Raw genomic sequence first — 22,000 nt, 5'->3', positions numbered from 1 at the left:
AGTTATCTTGTATTTATCAATTTACTTCTCTTTTAAAATCAGTCAGTAGTAAGGCTGAAATCTAAATGACCTTCTTGGCTTATGCCACTTACTGTTCCTGCTGTAGTCTAGACGGATAACCTTCAAGTTCATGGCTCTTCCTTTTCAGCCTTTGTACATGGTCCCCATCCCCAAGAGGGGGAAAAGGTCTTTGGAAGTCAAACATTTTGTATTAGTTGCTATCTTTTGCTTGGTGATTGAAGAATAGTTGAAACTTGCAGGGCATGTTTTTCAGCTTGTAAAGATTAATGAAAGGAGGATACAGATTCCCTTTACAAAGAACTTTTTTTCCCCAAGGGTTTAGTCCTGTTTTCAAGTTAAAATGTTGTAACAAGTTGAAGTATAAAACAGTTAACATCTTTTCTCCAAGAGATTATCAGGCAATAGTAGTGGGATAGCTTGGAAAATAAAACTATGTATTCAAGGAAATCATGGCTAGTTTTGGCCCTTGTCAGGCCTCCCAGTATTTTTCAGCTGACCTTCTTGCAGTAGTGTATGGATTGTTGAAGAAACCCCTAGACCAAACTTCTGTAGATCAGGAGTATTCTTAGCAGCTCTGAGAAATACTATACTTTGGTTTTTTGCACTATCTGTGTACAAAATAAATCCCATGCCTTTACTTTGTTTCCAGTAAAAATTAACAAAATGTCAAAAACAATTTTGAGAAGTTACCTTGAAGCTTGAGCTTGGTGGTAGGTTGGCATTGGAAACAGCTTTTGCAGTGACATGCTAAGCATGATCTGGAGGAGACTTTTAGGTTCAGGGGTCTGCCTGAAGGTTTTCATTTGCATGGCTTTACGTGGGAGCAGTCTAGTTTAAAACAGTAGTAAGCTGAGTAGAACTTTTGGGTGTATTTGCTGTCTGAAGAGTAGTGGGTTTTCATACAGGTTTTAGAGTTCTTTAAAACAATATATAAAAAATTGTGAATGGTTTAACTTTTTTTCCTTCCCTGCAAAGCTGGTTTTGCATGTTTTATTAGCGGGGAGATAAGAGTAGATAGAGAGACCAATGTATTGGCACATGCGTAGCTGCCATAATATAAAATCTTGCATATGAAGAAATGTTGACACGAGCATCAAAGTATGTAAAGCCAGAATTCTAATCTCCAGCGATATTTACCTGAAATACAACCCCTGCAGACAGTACAAAGCTAAAAGTATTTGTATGTGGAATAAGCAGAATGCAGTTGGGGTTGAATTTTTCTGTTACCCTGTCTTGGAAAATTGCCATTCATATTACTTGCATAGAAAACACTTTAATTTTGAAACTCTAGGTGGCTCTTGGGGATTTGAGACAAAGGAAGACATGCTGCGTGTTTTCACAATGTGAAATTCCTTAGAAGACAGGGTTCTTAATCCAGGGCTTGGATCACATTCCAAACTTCTAACTCAAACCTGATTTTCTTCCTCTGGACTTTTAAAAAGTGGATCCATGGCCGTTACTGATCCATACACAACACTCTTAGTTTACAGGCAGTGTTTCAATTTGACTTTTCTAAAATGGCGTCCTGCACTTGTTCGGGTGAAACTTCTTCATTTGGATCCAGCAGCACAAAAAAGCCTTCCCCCCCCCCCCAGATGCTGATTCAACTTCCAAATGTAAAATGTTTGCTGACTCAGTTATTTGTCTTGCCCATCTCTCTCTAATGGTAGTTAATATTTTTCCTGTGCTGTGCTTTCTTCGCTAAGTTGTTACATAACTCCACTATGCAGTCAAAACACTAGGCTTTTACCATGAAAAATGCAGTAAATGTTAGTCACTTGTCATCATCTGCCTGAGCAGGTTTTTGTGGGAATGGGAGGTTTCTTATCAAGAAAAACCCAACAGTGATATATAGCCAGAACTTGATTCTAGCCCTCTAAGCAAGATACCTTCATTTAGATAAAGTATTTTTTGTTTGTTTGAAAATTAAAGAAAATTTATCAGCACACTTCTTTAAAGCAGTGTTTGTCTGGCTTAAAAAAAAAACCTCATGGATGCTTACAGAAAAACTGACTTGGCCTTCTGCGTCTGTCAGAAGGGTAAGGTCTGTTTGTTCTTCGACTGCAAGCCCTGAGGTCAGCAGGTGTGTCTCCTGTTTTCTTGACCACACTATGCCAAGCTACAGATTATTGCTTTTTTTGTCAATATCATGCAGCGATCATCTAAAACCCAAAGCCTTTCCTGAAATGGAGGGTATATTTTTGTTGTATGGTGGTGCCGTCAATACAAGGATACTTTTATTAATCTCTAAATCAAGAGCCAGATAAGGAAGTTCAGAATTAGCCCATGCCAGCTACACTGATTACAGTCTTAACGTGTGCCTGTCATCCTGTCATGGGCAGACACATACTCTTAGCATGAGAAAGTTCTTTTTCTATTAAAAAAAACCCAAACCCAAACCAAAGAAACAAAGTTTGATTTACCACTGTGTTTTAACCTGATTAACTTTGTGTCATTACAGAGCGCGTGGCATTTTCAACAAGGCCAATAATCTCATCTCAGTTTTGTTCTTTTGTGGATCACTTTTGGATTATATTTACTGTGACCTTCCGTTCTGCTCTTTCATATCTGCTTCTAGAGTTGGGCTTTGTGTGGACAGAAGGTAGATACAGTATATACTGAAACTAGGAATATGCATAAACAGCATGTGGTGTGGTTTGTGTGTTGTGGATTGTTGGAATAGATCTGTGCCAATTCATCAACAATAATTTGTGCATATTAATATATTTGGATGCATTTAATTTCGTTGGCAGTTAGCCTACTCCTTAAGTTATTAATTTGTGAAATCTGTTTTGAGGAAGGGCAAAAACTTGTCGGCAGCATATGGTGTGATATTGGGGGGAAAGGACGGCTGCGGGTGTGAATTTTATTTTGTCAGTTTAGTGGGAGTACCTCTTGTTCTTTAAAGATGCCATCTGCACAGGATTCTCACTGTAAGTCTTATGCTTCTGTGCAGATCATGCAAGATCTCACTGAGCTTTTAAGTTTGGCTGCTCTGGGGGAGGGCAAAGAGAATATTTTATTCTGTGCCACCTTTTGAAGTATTTTGTTTTGTATAAAGACTTCTTTTTTTTCTTTGCCATCAAGTTGCCATATAAAAACACCTTGAAGGGTCTACAACTTAACTGGCTTTGAAAGGCTACTTGTCATAATGCTCTGTATCGATCATTCGGTTGTTTTGACACACAGAATTCCAGTTCTTTGCCTACTACTGTTCTTTTTTGACATGGGGTGTCTTCTGCTGTCCTCCCTGACCTTCCTCCAGTTATCAGATTGTTGTTTTCACGCTCTGGTTCATAGGACTTTAATGTCTTGAACCTTGCTGTGTAGGGTGTGTGAGACAGTTACGAGGTTGCTTTAGGAGCTTCTCCATACCTTTATTCAACTTCTTTAAATTCATTCAGCTCTGTCTATCCGAGCATACGATGAGCAGCACAGTGGTAACGGGTCTGGCTTCGTTGTTAAACCTAAGGCATTTTGAGCAATGCATGTACCGATAGGCGGCATTTCATGTCATGTTTTCTGCTGTGCAGAAATAGGCGCCGCCTTGTTTCTCTGGCTCTTGATGTGACATGTGCTTGGAGTGCGTCATGGTTCATCTTTCTCCTCCAGCTGATTGAACTTCAGGTATTACAGGGATCAGATAATCAAATCTATTACTGAGTATTAAAGCATTATGTGATTATTTCCAGTGTTGTATATGAAAGATGTTCTTCTATTGCGTGTTCTGAAAATTTGAGATCCAGATTGTCTGTATGCGTTCCCCAATGTGTTCACTCACTGCTAAGAGATCCTGACGGAGATTGGATCAGGTTGAAGCACAACAGACAAAATTTGTTCAGTGGGTCTTGATATGCCAAGATAGGAATTCAGAGAAGTTTGGAACAAGTTCTGCTGCAGAACTTAATGTCTCTTTCAGTCTTACTCATTTCAGCTGAGAGAATAGAATGGAGAGAGATTATTGCCATGGATTATTACAAGCTGTATAGCTTTCTGTTTTTGAGAACACGATGCATTCATTTCTTCTTGAGACACCTGAGAGAGAGAAAAACAATTTTATGATGCAGATGGTCAGTAAAATTGCTGAAGATAAGAAATTATGGATATAAAAATCTCCCATACTCCTGAAGGGGGGTGGGCAGGGAAAGGAAATGCCTTTGTTTGCAGAGTGCTTGTGGGTCCTCCTCTTGCTAGGTGACTTACCAAAAGGTTCAAAACTCATGTTGCATATTGCAGAGATCCTTGGCTTTAGCACCCCTTTCCCTTCCCGTAACACATTTATTTTAAACTTAAGCTTGGCTATGGGATACAGTAAATTAATATAGATGCCAATTACATTTCTAAACATTTTAAAATCAGTTTTAGCATGGATTTAACTATGTCACCTTAGCTTATGAAAAGGTCTTTCCCTGAATTTTGGTGGGGTTTTTGGGGGGTTTTGTTTTGTTTTTTAATTCAGGTTATTTACACTTCTAATACAAGGCAGCCAGCATTAACAGGAAGAACAATTCAAATCACAACCTGGCCAGGAGAAATTGCTCCTGGAATGTTTGTTTTATCCTACCTAGATGAAAACCCAACTGTTGTGGATTTGTCACATGAAGCTTTGTGTGGTTGTGTCAGGCTTGTTGTCTTGTGGCTGCAGAGCACGACAGCAAAATATTTACTCTAAAGGGAAGTATTTTTCCTTGTATTCTGATCTGTTCCTTTTTACTGTAATTGTGATTAGCCAATATCTCCCCAGATTAGATTTGGCCCACAGAAGGCTTCTGTCTAGCTGTTACCTTCTCCTTTTTGTGGGGAAGCATATGGGGAAATAAAATGGCTCATGCCATACCCACTCAGGTGCATGGGAGTTCCTAGTGGAGAAAACAAGTGATACCACAGTATCTTGGACAAGTTGTCTCCTCCCTCGTCTTAGGAGCTTTTCTAAAGCTATTGGTATTTGAAGTATTTAAAAAATTTATTCTCATTCAGAAGCTCTAATACTACTAGGAGAGGAGCTTATCTGTGGATTTCATAGTGTATGAGTATCTTCCATATTAATGTTGTTGCAGTTCTTAAACTCTGCATTAATTTATTTAGTCAGATGACACTGGAACACTTCAGAATACAACTATATTGGGGTATTGCAGGATCTCATCACAGAGACTTTCAGGAACAATTAAGGGAAACATTTGTCAGGAATAATATAGGTAGTGTTAATTCTGCTTTAAGGTAGAGGGCTAGACCAGGTAACTTCTCAAGATCATCTGCAGCTATGTTTCCTGTGATTTTAGTGGAAGAGTCAATGCACACTTCAGTGGTTTGGTCAAAAATACTTACTTTGTTTTGTTTTGAAACATGTTTCTTAATTTAAATTCACAGGAAAAAAATACTTGCAGTGCCTTGTCTTGCTTGAAACAGCTTCTCTATTTACACAGGCTATATGAAAAATAAACCTTAAGAGGTTTGTTTGTTTGTATTGCCAGATATTTTAGGAATGCTGACTCATTTTACCAGGCTGAGGGTGTGCACACATGAACAAATTAGCATCAAATCAGAAGGATGAGAACTTAAAGGACATCAAGTGCCTCATCTGTGTGCTTAGTCTTAACCCAAGCATACAGTTACTGCAAAGTAAATGACAGGCTGTAACCTCACAGCCTGGCTTTGCGTGCCCACACCATTAAGAGAGATCACTTGCCTTGTTTGAAGTGTCTTAAGCCTGGAGGAACAGAAATAAAAATAAGTGTAATTGCTCAGTACCCTTCTGGAGAATCAGGGGCACTTGGTGCGTGCACACTACTGAAGTCACAACGTATCTATAGGGAGATGAAATGACAGGGAGCGTGCCCCCAGGCAAAGAAATGAAACTCGTCTGGGCTTGAAATGGTTTGTGTTTGGCACCATTATTTTGCAGATTGGTTCAAAGATGTACATATTGTAAGTATAGTATAGAGAGTCCTTTCTGTGTTGGGCACACTGTGTACACCTGGGAATCGTCTGGTTTGCGGGTTTTGTTTCATCTGTGCAATAATAATCTGAAATGCTACACTTCTTATTTTGTTTTATCATATACTCAGTAACTTCTTTGATCCGTTTGCTCCAAGGCTGTGACTTGCCCGTAGGTTCTTCCAACAATACGTGCCCGAATGGCATGTGTGGAAAGGCTGATCTGTTGCTCTGAGGTAAAGTCTGTAGTAAAGCCTTCTTTGTGGCTGATTTCGTAGAGATGAGCATTTTTTTCTCCCAAATCTGGCAAAGATAAGGGTAACCTTCCTTGAATCTTATCTCTGTTTGTTGCTGTTTCCTCCATATCATTACTAGAAGTTCTTTATTTAAATAAGCTACAAGCACAATATCTCCTATGCTGAGCCTTTGGTCCAGTGTTGTTAAAATGTTATGTGATTGCTTTTAATTGAAGGAACAGCATGATAGAGGGACACTGCAGAGCTCCTCCACAGTTGATAGATAGCACTGCCGGTAGCTCCAAACTTAAAGTTTTCTTGACCAGCCTTAGCAGGTGTGACACAAAGGAAACGATCCAGGCGACCTCTTTGCATTATCCTATGACTCTTTTGTGTGTTACTAAAGTGAATGAATGATGCATTGAGCCACAAATACAAAAGCACATATGCAGAATGTTTGTCATCTAAAAATGACATCGAAGGTAGTTAGCAGCCCTGCTTCTAGCAGTAGCTGTTACCTGTCCTCCATCCCTTCCTGAGTGGCAGTGGAAGAGTTAATTTTATTTTCCAGAGCCGTGTGATTAGGGATACAGGCATTAGGGCTGTGGCTGTTTTTGCTACCCAGCTTGTGGCTTTTAGACAACTGCCTGCACTGGAAGTTTGTTACGGTAGAGGGGATACGAGGGCTGGCTGGCTGAGACCAATGGTTCCTGCATCCCTCCCTCACTCTGGCACTGGCCTTTTGTCCTGACCCACGGTGAGCCGTGTGGCCCTGCACAAACGGGTCAAAGACTCATCATTGTCTGCAAGTGATGAGTTCATCCCCTCAAGGTGAGACTGCTGCTTCTGTCAGACAGGCAAGGTGAACCACTTCACTGTGGAGTCAAGCAGATATGAGCTCGGTGCAAGGGGAACATCCCTTGTGGCATCAGTGAGCTGTTAGATGGGCTTAGCTGTCGTGTGAAAATGCCCTCACTTTCCCCCTCCCTGTCAAAACTGGTTCCTGTGTTTTGTATCATGCCGTAATATTAATCTGGATGTGTGAACAGTCACGGGATGAAAAAGTGGAGGGGGCGTTACACAGCATCTGAGTCAGGGTCAATGTACGGGGCCATTCCTGATGGCTGACAGAGCTGCTCTTGGAACCACGCCAACAACTGGGAGTCCCAAACTCCCCTGTTGCGGTGTTTTCTAACTGTGAGACAATTATTTTTAATATCTAATTAAATTTCACTTCTTGTGAGCTCAGTCTTTTTTTTTTTTTTTTATTATTATAGCTTTGGCAGGCCACAAGAGTTAATTACAGTCCTCTTTGCAGTGGCCTGTAACATACTTAAATTGTCAGCCTGGCTGTTCCTCCATCAGCACTATCTGTTTTAATTAATTAACTCAACCAGTGGGTTTTTCAGGTTTTTTTTTTTTCTCCAGTCTCAAATATTAATTTCATGCAAATTTTCACTTACATTCTTGACTTCTCCCTGGTTTGCATAGATCTCTTAAAATGGGTGCTCAATTCCAGATATCGGCCAGCTGGGGTTTTCTTGTCACCAGGGCAGAATAATTACTTCCCAAGCCTTCTCATATTCCTGTTAAGTTTCAAAATACCATTTGTCTCAGAACTACAGTACGGTATTAAGTTATTTAGGTCGAGTTGCTATAGCCATTGCTCCTTATTTTATGTTTGTCCACTTAATTTTTCTTGTTTCCTACTTTACAATTGTTTTTATTGAATTTAATTGATTTCAGATAGGTTCTTCCATTTAACAAGTTGCTCTTGAATTATTATTCTGTTTTCCAATTATGTTTACACTATCTTGATGTAGTCGGTCCCTTCTGTAAGTATCTATTATGTGATGTCACTGAAGATTGCATACACTACTTTTATTCAATAGCAATTCCCCGTTAACTAAGAGGGGTGGGGACAGACTAAATGCTGGAAAAACATTATTGGTGTCTCGATCCATACTAAGTCAATGCAAATTCAGCTTGGGCTCAGAGCGGTGTGAATGTGCGCAGTGTCAGCGTGGGTCTGTAAACAGTACGAACACATTCACGTGGCGCTGTGCCCAAGGTAACGAGCCTTCCAAGAAGGACCAGGGAATGCAGTGCAGAGGCGCTAAATCTGGTTGCATAAAGAATGTGACCACATTTACTTGGTCTGGACTACTTAATCTTGCCTGTACAGAACCAGTGCTGCTGTTTTTACATTGTGGTGTGAATGAACTAGATCATCCTCAGAGAGAGGCTAGAAAATATGTTCATCTCTGCTGCTCTGTACAGATCTCTGTACAGATGCTACAAACATCGCCCTGCATGTATCTTGGCAATTTAATGTAGGCAGGTTGTTATCTACTGGTAACTTCTAATGGTTTTGGGGTATTTTTATTAAAATAACCGATGACTTTTGAATGGCAATCCTGACACAACAGAAAAAAGGATAAAACTGAAGAGTCTTCCATGAATGTTGAGGTCCTTCCAGACTGCCCAGCTGCACACAAATATCCCAGAAATTACTGGGGCAGGGAGGGGGAAAGGACTTTGCGTTGTCGTGTGAACCTGAATGAAGTGCTGGAGCATGCATGTGTGTTGAATTTAAGTCATAACACTAAATGTGAGATTTTTCTTACAAACAGCAAAACTGGGAGATATGAACTGACGTTTTTGGGTTTTTTTTTTAACCATTCAGTAACCTGAAAGGTGGGGATTTGACTGTCTTCTAAAAGCAAAATCACCCTTGGCCAGTGATGAGTACCTTAAGAAAAATAAGTGAATGCAGAGCATCTAGTTAAGGTCACAACTTGCATTCAGTGTATGGGATATATTTCCTGGTGGTTTTTTGTCAGTTACTCAGCTATAGAGCAAATTGTGTCTGGTTTATTTCTTTACATGGACCGAGCAGCCCATCTTTGCCCCTGGGTGAGGTTGTGTTAATATGTGTTGAGAGATCATTGATGAGGATGAATTCCACTTACTCTGTACAGCAGTGACATACTGAAGGGTGATTCACCCATCAAAATAGGCTTTGTCTTCTGGTGCTGGTGATACATGCAAGGAGGAACACTTGCTATATTCTGGTTCTTTCAACAGTTAATGATTTTGCTATGCATGTGCCACCTATGGCACATACTTTCCTCCAGTGTGCTGTCTTTTGTAGCTGGACTCCAGGATTTTCAACTGGAAACAAACTCAAGGGCAGTTTCCTTTTGTACACATAAGCAAACTTTTTTCTATTGAGTAATCTGTTATTTCAATAGTAATGGAAAAAATGCAGTGATCCAGAATCCTTTTGCCAGAAATTGGAAGGTTAAAGATGGGTTTTCATTTAGAATGCAAATATTTTTTTCCTAAGATGCAAATTTTTTTCCATCCAGAAAGTCTTCTCTGATGTGTTTGTGTTTCTGTCTGTGGAGGGGCGGTGAACTTGCAGTTTGTGGGCACAATGCATAATGCAGTGTATCTAAAATAGTCCTGTAATCTATTTTCTCTGTATTAACAGGAGTTGTTCTTCATAGTCTTACACTGACTGGTTCTGTTTTCAGTGTCTTCCATGTTTAAAATTAGTTTTCTTATGCACCTTGGGTCTTACGTCAGAGTTTCCCGGAAGGGAGTGGTGGTGGGCAGAAACATGCCAACATTAGGTCAATATGTGTAAGGAGAAAACCCCACCTTGTTCTTCCTGTGTGTTTGGCTATGGTAAGCAGTGGCAATAAATACAGATAGATTTACTTTCTGTTCTAATGCCAGTACCCTACAGAATGGACTTACCGTTTGGGGGAACCATAAGTTGTGTGCACAGGTCAGATATTTAATCTAAAGAATGTGTCCTCCAGCTGCACCGGAGTCCGTGTGTGTGTGTGTCTGTTAGGGCTTCTGTTTGGAAGGGGCTGGCTTTTGATTTGACTCCTGTCAGTGCCAAATGAAAATACTTGTTTGTAATTAAAATGGGAAGAAGCAATCAAAATTTGCATGGCAATATTATCTAAACACAACGTACTCTGTCATCGTCCCAACCTCCCAAAACTGCAGGATTCAACGTGGCCTATGAATCTTCATATATACACACACATATATACACACATGATATTTAATAGGTATTTTTAGATAATGGAATAATGTAATACAGAAAATATATCAATGTATAGAATACAACATATATAGAAAATTGAAAACCTGTATCACAAATATCTTTAACTTAAGAAATACTTATTAAGAAATACTAGAATTCCTTCTGACTTGTGATTTAAAAGACTTCGCTTAAAAGTCAGGTAGAGCAGAGGAGCGAGTAAAGTTCTGCAAGTTGTGCCTCTTGGGGATTGAATAGCTTGAGGGGGCTGGGAGAGTGGGTGGGTGGTGGTAGTGGTACCGCTCAAGAAAGGTGGTTTGTTTTGGAAGGGATTTACAGTGGTTCAAAATGAGTAATGACTAATCTAGTAACCTTGAATAACTGGAGAAAAGGAGCCAAGTCAGAAAATAAACACAGGGGAACTTCAGCACATTTTCACCTGGTTCAGCAGTAACCCAGAGGAAAGATCATTGCCCTGAGTGTTCATCTTAATTTCTTTGATCGATCTCTCATGTAATCCCTTGCTAACGGTTCCTGTGAAAAATACTCTGTTTAAAAAATATTTACTGATTAACCAATATGAATCAATGTCTGGAGAGCACTTGCTAGAGCAGTTGCCCCAACTTCTCTGCTGGGGATCCGTAAGTACCAAGGAAAAGGGTGGTAATAAACAGTCTAGATTGTAACCTCCTTATGCTGATCAGCTGCAGGACAGAGCAGCGTGCGTTTGGTGAGGAAGAGCCCGTGGTGACTTGGGAAGGTGGTTTTGGTGGGAGGTCGAGATAAGCCTGCTGTGTGAGAGGGGGTCAGGGCAATGAGGAGATGCAGTGGTAAGAAGCTTGGAGCTGCAGCCTCGGTGTCCCTGGTCTTGCTGCTCAGCACTGCTCGAGGGGGGTGGTCCCGTCATCTTTGTGGTGTTCTGTAATGTTACTGGTTTGCTCTTGTTACGGGAGCTCCTAGAACACTTTTGTGGTTCCTTCATTATTTTTATGTATCTGGATCTTGCCACATCTTTTTCAGTCATTTAACTGAATCGTTTTAGTCTAGTCTTCCAAAGCCACATATCCATTTTCCCTTTCTAGTACCTTTTCTGCTTAATGAGGGGTTTTTCTGTGTCTTGGGTGATTATATAAAACTGAGAAAGGTTCAACATAGGGATGCACGGTGTTTTCAAGCTTAGCCTCTTGCAAATGTCTGTCATCGTGCTTGCAACTCAGCAGTTTATAACTTCACAGTGTCTTGAATGTTTCATTATTTTAGCATAATGCGTTCTCTTTCAAAGTTTCTTCTGTGTTTTGTATCTCCTAAATTTTTACCCTTTTTGGAAATCCTTTTGGATTGACAGAATAGTTTTGCTGTTGTGCAGGCTTTTTCTTGAACGTAAGCTACGTTAACCAGCACTGCAGTAGTTTACTCCTGTTGTAGGTATTTGGCAGGCCTGCTACTAACTGGCTTTCATTTTTTTGTGGGGTGGGGGAGTGGTGTCAAAAGTTTATCACAATAAAAATCTACCATCTGACAAAGATGACTATTGTCTTATTGAAGGAACCCTTCAGGGTTTAATCTCAGTGTCTGAAGTGTCCTCTCACCCACAGTAAGGCTGCAAGTCCACCTATGACTGCCTAAGAGGCTCACCTCAAAGCTTGAAAGTTCTCCTGTGTTGCTGCTGCTGACTGTATGGTGTTAGACCTGGGGTCATGAGAGATCACCTTCATTCCCCTTGAACAGCAAATTGTGTGCAAGTATGTAACTTGCTGTGAAATCATTGCCCTGTAGATATGTCCTTTAACTTGCTTCTAGGCAGATCGTATTCATTTCAGGGTTATTTTTAGTAAGTTTTGACCATACTCTGAATTTTATAGATGTTGCAAAGTTCTTACTTGCAGAACACTTTTGTTTAAATTCCTTTCTCAGACTCACTACAGAAAGCTCACCATGGGTGAACAGTGGCTGCTGCGGCCAAAAAGGCCAACGGGATGCTGGGTTGCATCAAAAAGGGCGTTGCCAGCAGAGATAAAGTCGTCATCCCGCTCTACTCAGCGCTTGCCAGGCCACACCTGGAGCGCTGTGTGCAGTTCTGGTCCCCGCTATACAAAAAGGATGTGGCCAGGCTGGAAGGGGTCCAGAGAAGGGCCACCAAGATGATCAAAGGACTGGGAAGCTGCCATATGAGGATAGGCTGGGAGAGCTGGGTTTGTTCAGCCTTGAGAAAAGGAGGCTCAGAGGGGATCTCGTCACCACGTACCAGTACTTAAGGGGTAGCTACAAAGGAGATGGAGACTCCCTTTTTACAAGGAGTCCCATGGAGAGGACAAGGGAGATGGACACAAGTTGCTCTTGGGGAGATTCCCATTGGACACGAGAGGGAAACTTTTCACAGTGAGGACAGTCACCATTGGAATAATCTCCCCAGGGAAGGGGTTGACTCGGCCACGTTGGACACCTTCAAGAGTCGTCTGGACAGGGTGCTGGGCCATCTTGTCTAGGCTGTGCTCTTCCTAGAAAGGTTGGACTAGATGATCCCTGAGGTCCCTTCCAACCTGGGATTCTGTGATTCCTGAAGTGGTACTGCTGATGCAGCCTAAAAACCAGCAGAATATTGTGTGGGCATTTTTATTAACTCTTGAAATATATGTGAAAGGGGGTGTGGAAATCCTCAAACATTTCATACACCTTCTGTCTATGCTTCTCTAACAGCCACTGGAACCAAAGCCCGTAGCAAAGCCCTCCTGGTTGCTGCAGGCTTCCTCCTAGCAAAGCATTACAGTGCAGTCACTGGCAGGTGTTTCAGTTCAGCCATGTACCAGGTCACATACGTGTCTTCCATCCTTCTGTGTTCCTCACCAAAACCGTTTGGGGTCTGTGTTATTTTTGAATATTTTGGAACATTATTTTTGCGGTGTTTAAAAATCAGCCAAACAAAAAGCCCAGTTTCTGTCTTGGTACCTTTCTGCAGTACAGAGAAGGCATAATACCTGCATGTGGTGGCTCATTACTGAAGGACTAAATTCACGCGTTTGCCTTGTATCTTAGAAGTGGTGGGAAAAGTACAAGATGTGGTTGGCAGGCAGAACTCAGGTGAATTTCAAGAGAATTTCTGAGAATTTTATGTTCAAAGCTTCCTTTTAAAGTATGAACTTAACATGGTCAAACACTTTGCTTGTACCCTTTAGGAATAAACAAAGGAAAAGAAAATAATTCTTCACAAATTCTAAAGCAAAGCTATGAAACTGTTTGAATTTAAAGAATACAACTTACACATTTTTGGAAACTCAAATTGTGCTCAAACACCTTTTCTCCTCCTGCCTTCCCCAGTTATTTTTCCTTTTATGGTAGATTGCATGCCGTGTGTTTGCTGGTGGTAGAGATGTTAAATTCTTAAGCTTTTAAGATCATGGGGTTGCAATTCTTTTCATTTAACTTGGCTGCAGCAAAAGTTTATGTAGCTTTTTCTTAAACTCTTGTCAGAATAATTTAATACATGAGCGTGTCATCGGTAAGTTTGTAAAAAAATGTTCTGTAAAGACCTCTGAAAAAACCTTCTCTAATACATTCGACTCAGTATTTCTGCTTCTACAGTTACATGTGGGTTTCATGCAGACACAGAGAAAGGATGCTTCAGCTGAAGTCGTGTGGAATAAATTCACCAAAACTGCATGGTTCTTTTTTTTGATAACGCACGCGATCACTGGTGTCACAGAACATTGTGCTTTTTCCTGCGTAGACTTATAATTTCGTGTATCTGCATACTGCTACGTTCTGAAATGAATAGATTTTGGTTTTCTTTCTTTCCAAAAAGGATTATTGTTTGAGAATAATTGCTGTCACTAACCCTATTAGCAAAACTGTGCTGCTTCTGGCACACAAGTGGAACAGGAGTGTATGGTCCTGGCTGGGGCTGGTGCTTGTAACAGATACATTCTGGTAATGTATGGCACGGTCTGCACCTGAAACTTGAGAGCTGAGATAGAATTTGGTTTTAGTTTTGGGTGCTAAGAAGTAGGGCAGTTCTTCCTTAAAATACATTGTCAGAAAGATGCACTTAAATGATGTTGCAATTCCCATGATGAGCATAGGATGAAACAAAATTGTTCTAGAAATCATCATTGCTGCGCTACGTGGTTTGTTTCCAAGGGTTATGGTGAACTCTCTTTAAATATTTCAGTGAGCACTTCCTCAGCTTGCACTGACTTCTGATACTGTCTGATGGAGCTTCAGGGAAACAGCAACACCAGATGGTGAACTGGGAGGGCTGGGGGTAGGGGACAAAAAAATTGCTCTAAGGTGTTGCCAACCTGTGTTTAATGTAAAAAAGATCTCAAGCCAGCTGTGCTTTAGTGCATCTGAATGATTTTCTGATTGTCTCACAAAGTTGCATTATACAGTGACCTATGTTCTTATTTCCAGAACCTTCATTCAAATAAATCACAGTTTCTGTGTGGGAACACTTGTTCAGACTGGTTTCTCTGCTGTCTTTCCTATCCCAGCACAAAGCCTAGTTCTGGAGACAGAGCCTCTTCCAAGAGAGCAACGTGGGCACCTGATTGGTTTTTCTGTACTTTGTATTCATGTGTGGTCCTCTCATTTCCCTGCTTCCCCACCTTTCATAGCTGTACAGTTGCATTTCACAGAGAAGTGGAATTTCCTTATCTTGTTTTGGTTTTTTCACCTCGCCTGCGTGGGTGGACTTGCAGAACCAGTGTTCTAGGTCTCCCTGCATCACAACAGGCGTTGATGCCCAGTATTGCAGATCCGGTACTTTGAGCATTTGAAAAAACAGAACCCATTACTGGAAGAAGACTGAAGAACTGAAGCTGACAAAGGTAAGCCAGCTGCTTAGAACCTAGTTTTGAGACTAAATGTAAAAAGAATTTCCTGGACGGGTTTACCTGTGCGCAAGGCATTGCACAAGTAGATTTCTTGCTGCTTTGCTTACGCCCTGCCTGTCCAGCATGTGACAGGATGAGAGCAGTGGTCGTACACCATGCATGATGATTAGAGAGTATTTTTTATGATGATACCAAACCTGACAACTTTGTCTTGACAGCAATATTAATTTATGCCAATATTTACACTTACATCAGCAAGGTTCAGAAGTACAACAGTGCTTTTCTGTTAACTACACTTATCACAAGGGCACACATTGGTGTGCAGAATATATTAAGTATCTCGCTGGTTGCTCTTGCTCGCTTTAGAAAACAGTTCATAAGAAACAGAAATAAAGATAACACTATGAAGTGCAGCAGAAGCCTGCAAAATACCACAGCTTTATTCCTAGAGGTTGGATCCTGTTGGCAGTCCTTAGACAGTTAGCCCACTCCTCTGTACAAGTACTGTTCACTGATTAGATGCTAGTGGGGACGACTGTTGATGCTAGCAAAAGGGGACTGCTGCAGTTGAGGTTTTGGCACGTTATTTTTCTGTTTATTTATGACCCACATGTTGTAATGGTTGACTACGCCAGTTAAATATTTGCCAGGCATTATTAATGGGGAAGGAATAGGTGTGGCAGGCACAAGTCTTTACATTCGTAGTACTTTATTGACCAGAACGCTGTATAGGCTGTAATTTTTAGCTAGTTTTCTTTCCAAAAAACTCTTTTTTTCCCACAAAAGTTAAGCACAAGAGGGCACGGTGTTCTGAGTTCTGTCAGCTCTTTAGTTTATGTACATCAAATTTTGATGTTTTCCAAGATGCTGCAATTAGTTACGCAGTATCTTAGCTGTAGTTCAGTTCGTCATACCTGTTCCATTTCAAACGTCAGTTTAAGAGACAGTATAGCAGCTGCAGTCATTGCTGCCTCGGGTAAGGGTGATGTGTGCTCCTTTACATTTGTCCCTTTTCAGCCAAGTAAGTTCTCATGTCTTGCTACATTCACCATTTTCTTATTTTTATTAGCGTTTGGAGTATTCACATTTCAGCCTTGTCTGTTTTGCAGGTTACTTTGTCTCGGTTCATTGAAGTGAAGCCATAGCGTATGAAGCACTCCGCTTAGACCTATGAAAAACTGACACCAAAAGACCAAGCAAGTAGAGTAAACCGAGGGAGCCTTCTGAGTTTGATGCCTGTAACTAGTCTTCTGGTGGCAACTTTGAGGAAGATTTGATTCTTGTCACAGGGAAAGAAGGTCCAGCCACAGGCATGTAATAAGTGATGCTTAATAAATGATTCCAAAAAGCTGCCTTTATGTGTTTGCTTTTACTTGTGATTGCTCGATTAGATATCGAAATGAAAAGCGATAGGGTGAGTCTCTAGATGTACTACGGGTTTTCCACTAGTCTCCTGTGCTGTGCAGGCTGACTTTGAATTCTGGTGCTAACCAGAGGGACTGAGTTTTCCAGAGAGAAATAGGGAAAGACTCTTCTGCTTCTCAAAATACCCTGGTGCATCACGTCCAGGGAGCCTTAGAGGCTTCTGTTTGCACACCCTGATTTTAAATAAAACCAGTAAGTTTTAAATGGAATATATAGAGGAGAGGTAGGCAGGAGGTGCGGACCAAACGTTTCTCCACTTGCACAGCATGAACACCTTGCTGTTGTGACATTGTTTGCGGAGTCGTGTAGCCGGGGCATTGAAACAGGATTGTGTACAAAGCTGAAGCATCACGCCGTATTTTCAAGCCGCTACAAATTAACTATTTAACACTTCACTAATGTTGTGCGTACACTTGTTGCCTCCCAGCATGAAAAATAAAGCGAATAATTGCAATAAGCTTTCTGCCCAGTAGAAGTTACTGTAATATAATGAGAAATTTCCCTGCACTTTGAGGAAACAGAAGGAACAGGAAGCTGTTGGAAGGAGGACGGTGTTGCATTAGATACAGGAAAGAAAATTTAAGAGGGCTCTGCGTCCATCGCCTACAGCTCAGTACGCAGTTCAAGCTGATGTAGTGCCATTTCTCTCTGGTAACATAGCAACTGGACCACACCTCCTCCTGCTGAAAGATGCTAAAGAGCCCTTTGAGCACTATCTGGTGTACTGCAAGGGAACTGCACCTTTTTTAATTACCACAGCATTGCCAGCCGGTACTTTTTCTTTTTTTTTCCAATGGAATGGCAAGAAAATTCTTTGTTCTCTGTCAATAATCCTGTTTTTTCATTCACCGTTTCTGTAGTAATCCCATTTATATTGCAGAAGAGGACTATGTTAATTTTAATTAATGCCAGAATTGTATCTATTGGTGCATTTTATCTTGTTTCAAAGTAAGTTTTTGATTAAAAATAAGCATTCTTGTCCACCTGATGCTCTTGTCGTTTAGCACTCCTGTATGGTGGTTTTATGTTAATATTTTGGAAGAGTACTCAAGGATTTGAGCATGTTTTTCTTCTCGCTTAGACTTCGCAAATGACTGAAAAGCTTTCCCCACTCCTAACCTCTCTTCTGTTGTGCAACAAAAGAGCTTTCCTTTAAGCATCTTGGTTTCCAAGCACAAGAAATCGTCTCTGGGCATTACTGAATGTTTGACTTAAGGTGTGATGAATCCTCTTATGCCAAGTTGAATTTTTTGATGTATACTGTAGATTAATGTTTAACTTAGCTAAAACAAGCGTGGAGCTAGTATTGTTCAGAGTTTCTTTTTAAGGTTGTCTTGTTTGGATCTTGGGTTTTGTACAAAAAAAAGGATATGCTGAGCCTGCATTGGATGACGTAGCCTGACGTTGTTTCGTCAAGGCTGTTTCCTTTGCTGCCTGTCGTACATGACTGTTGCATTATAGCAGTACAAAAACCTTAGTCTGGCTGTATGACCTGCATGAGGGAAGGCCTTTTAAACTATCTGAAAACTTCTTTATTGATTTATTTAAATGTATTAGTTTGTACTGTAGTGACTTAACCAGTTATTGTCATTGCAGTTTGGTATCAGTTTGGGGAGGGGGCGTGTGTTGGTGATGTTTGGCAAAACAGCCATTGCAAAATAATGCTATTGGTGTTGCTGTACTTTGAGGCTTCCTTTTTTTCTGAGAATTTTAAATAAAAAAAAAAAAGATCCTTGTGTAGGTCAGAAAGCTTGGGGCAGCTTGTGCTGTGAGTACATCAAAACCAATAGCCTACCTAAAACAATATAAAATCTGTGTACTTGGAGCTGTGCATTTACAGTAAATCGGTGGCAATATTGTGAAAACTATATAAAAATGCAAATATACCGTTTTTGTAACTTTATAATGCTTAAGCGTCTCCTCCCCCTTCTGTCTTTATAGGTCTACGAGGGCTAATCAATCTTGGGAACACATGTTTTATGAACTGTATTGTCCAGGCACTTACCCACACTCCACTGCTGCGAGATTTCTTCCTCTCCGACAGGCACAAATGTGAAATGCAAAGCCCCAGCTCATGTCTGGTCTGTGAAATGTCTACGCTTTTTCAGGAGGTGAGTGCTGTTTGCCACAATAGCATTGCCTGTCCACAGATGCTGGCTGTCCCTTACCCCAAAAGGGTTGTGTTCTGTTTGCAAATATAAAGGAAATGCAAAGTATGTTTCCCCTCACAGTGTGGCAAAACAAAGCCGTAAAGACTGAGCGAGACCCCACTGTCAAAAATACCCAACTGCTGAAAAAGAAACTACTGGCCTTTTAAGTCCTATTCTTAAGTCACCCTTGTTTGGGCAAAGCTGGTATTGGAAATAATTACAGTGCTGCCTTCTCTTCTGAGACCGATCTGCAAGTCTTTAGCCTTAAAGTTGAATGTGTGCTTAATTAAAGGTGCAAGTTGTAACTGGAAAATACGTCACAGGCTCTTTGGGTAATAATGGGAGTAAGAATAAAGCAATAGTGTATAGCCTTGTGGGTTAAGGCAGTGGATTATGTAGGCCTGTATAAATACTTTAAAAATATCGATTCAGTGCTTTCTAACAGGGAGAAACATCCTTATTATCATCTCTTATGTGGAACCCGTTAATGGCCGGGGAATATAGAAGAGTGAATGTGTTGGTACGGTTTGTACCTTCCATGTATGAGCTACTCTTCGTTCCCTTTCTCACTCAGGTGACTGGCTTTGCAGTGTGCCTTTCTCTGCAGGTCCAACCTGTGCTGTATGAGACAGGCACAGTGTTTTCCTTAATAAATAGCCAAAGAGCTTTATTAACTTAGTTCCACATCAGTAATGTGAGGACTATGGCTAGACATGGGCTTCTACTTTTAAGGTGGGTCTTTAAAAACAAACAATTCTAGTCCTGTGCCTTTTCCTCAGTGATAAATCTGCTTTCTTGGTAAGTAAAAAAAAAAAACCAAGCCAAAAGCAGCCAAACCCCTCAAAGCTGTAGTACATGCTGTCACAGAGCATTTAAGATAACTGGAGATGTCTGTACGCAGAGCACGTCTTTGTGTATATGCTGTCATGGAAGTTCATTCAAACTGAGATCAACCTAAAATAGCTTTACCTTTTATCTTGTGATTTTGAATTTGATTTTACTTCTGTACCTTTTTCACCAGAGATTATTCTTTTTGGTTATGGCAGGTGAGTTAAACATATGTGGAAGGTAAAGCCCCCCTTAGCCTTTCCAAGTACAAAGTTTTCTTCTCATACTCACCACTCACGTGAATTTGCAACTTCTCCTGCTGCTTATCAGTCATTAGTTGTAAGTTATACTTCTTTTTTTTTTATTTATTTTTCAATTATTCCTGAGCCTATCAGGAAGGGAGGTAAAAACAAAAGGCAGGCATACCAGTAGGTAGCAGCTGCAGGATTATTGAAACCAGATGTGCAGTTAAATGGGGAAATATCACTCTGTCTAGATAAAAAAAATCAGTCATGGTATAGAAATACCAGTTTCTGTACACTGTTAATATAGAAACCTATTTGCTTATTTTAAAAAAGGTACTAGTATAATCTTGATCTCTTTTCATCAAACTGTGGTATAAAGTCTCATTCCGATGACTATCGCCACATTCTGTTTACACACATGCATTATTTTTTTTCCCCTGTAAAAATCCTTTGGGAAAGGGGAAATGAGTATTACGTTACAGATTGGGGGGCTGGAGAAAAGATCAAGACCGTCTAAGTAATGATTTTTCTTTCCACTTTTGTACATGGAGCCCTGTTGATGGCCTAAGATGCCTTTTGCTAGGCAATGTACAATCACGTAACAAAGAACAGGCTGTTATCCAAAATGGGGCTTAAATGTAGCTTTTGCATTAGTTTCAACTGTAATCGAGTTTAATTTCACACACAACTTTGGGAATCTCAGCCTTTATTTTCCCTGGTCAAAATGCATGCCTACACTTGCATTAGTTCTAATAATTAATGTTATGTGACGTGAGGGTATATGAATGAGGGAAGAGCCATATCTCTGAATATCAGACTGTGAAGGTAGCAGTTCGGTAGTCGGCGTCCTTATTTCATGTTGAAATACTGCAGCTGTGTGTTGTGGAAGGCCAACAAAAAGTGACTCAACCACCTTGAGGTAAAACTAGAGCTTTGTCCTCCGCAGGTAAAACTGCAGCATCTGTAACCAGCTCGGTATCTTTTAACTTGCAGTAAATACCATGTTATCTTTATAGCTCTGTCAGCACTCACTGTAAAATTCTGTTTCCCACTGAGTTTTAATTCCGCTACATCCAGAATTAAAACCAAAATCTTGCAGTTTTGCAGCAAACTGGTTGTCTTTCACGTTACCAACTGTATGCGGTGGTTATAATGGAGATTCCTACGCTGTCTTTGCAGAGATGAGGTCTGAATGAAGGAAAGCTAACCAGCAGAGATTTCAGTGCTATGGTTAAGAATTCCTTTATAATTGAATTACTGAGGAAACTTTGGTTCAGGTTCCGCCTTGTTTTTACAAAGCTTTCCCACCGGGATTAACTGATGTAGTTACCCAAGGCGTTTTACCCGGTGACAAATGATCAGGGCAAGGGTTAACTTCATCTCCCCTCCACCCTTCTTTTCTGAAGGTGTGATCTTAGGCAAATGGAATGCCAGGGGGTCTGGTGAATGCTGCCAGTAAGAACTCTCCAGGAGAAAGAGAGGCTGTTTTGAACATGAAATGAGACTACGTAAATAAGCAAGTTTTGCTATTTTGCTGCTTAAAGAGAAAACACTTGTCCCTTTTGTTTTTTAGAGATCATTTAGATATTATAGGTTGTGTGATTTCTCTGTGATAAACAGGAAGCTACAAAGTTGTTCTACCTTGAAGTAGGTTGATGGTGAGTAAGGAGTGTCAGATGGTTCTGTAGAACTGAGGGTTTTTTTTCCTGGTAGATTTTCTTGCAAATACGCCAAGCATGGAATCTCTTTGTTTTAAAAATATCTGACTGCATCAATTAACATTCTCATTTCTGCTACTTGAAACCTATTTATCAATAGAATCATGACGTAAATTACACTGCACAAGAAAAGGAATTAAAAGGATTTGCGAATAACAGATAGTGGTGAAACTGGACGGAGGGAAGATGGAACACACAGAATCTGTTCATTGAGCCTTTCAGCCAAAATGGTTTCTGCACTGCTTTTTACCTGCTGGTATTTGTGTTTTAGTCTTGCTTCAGCAATGAAAATTAATTTCAAGATGGTCCACACGCTAAGGTTTATCTAACTCCTTTGCAGAATGACCATTCAGGATGGTAGGATTAGGAGATCTGTATCTCGGTGTACTCTGTGACTGGAATAGCAAGAATACCTGGGAATAGAGCAGAATGCAGTGCATCTGCTCAGAGATGTGAAGAGCAAAGCCTTCTCTATTCCCATCATTACTCGTGCTCATGAGCCTATCAAAGTGCACAGCACAACTACATGGAGAGTTGAGAAGTGAGGACGA

At 40.6% G+C, this 22,000-nt stretch overlaps 1 protein-coding gene across 2 annotated transcripts in view; it reads left to right on the top strand.

Moving 5' to 3' along the window:
* Window positions 1-22,000, top strand: part of USP22 (ubiquitin specific peptidase 22) — a 111,809-nt gene that overhangs the window by 65,422 nt on the left and 24,387 nt on the right. For both annotated transcript variants that reach the window (XM_075104790.1, XM_075104789.1), the window contains one exon: window positions 18,450-18,619. In XM_075104790.1, coding sequence (XP_074960891.1) covers window positions 18,450-18,619 — 170 coding nt within the window. The remainder of the gene's footprint in view (window positions 1-18,449; window positions 18,620-22,000) is intronic.

The sequence above is a fragment of the Phalacrocorax aristotelis genome, chromosome 10 (assembly GCF_949628215.1).
Source record: "Phalacrocorax aristotelis chromosome 10, bGulAri2.1, whole genome shotgun sequence".
Taxonomy (NCBI): Eukaryota; Metazoa; Chordata; class Aves; order Suliformes; family Phalacrocoracidae; genus Phalacrocorax; species Phalacrocorax aristotelis.
This window is presented reverse-complemented; position numbering and strand designations above follow the sequence as displayed.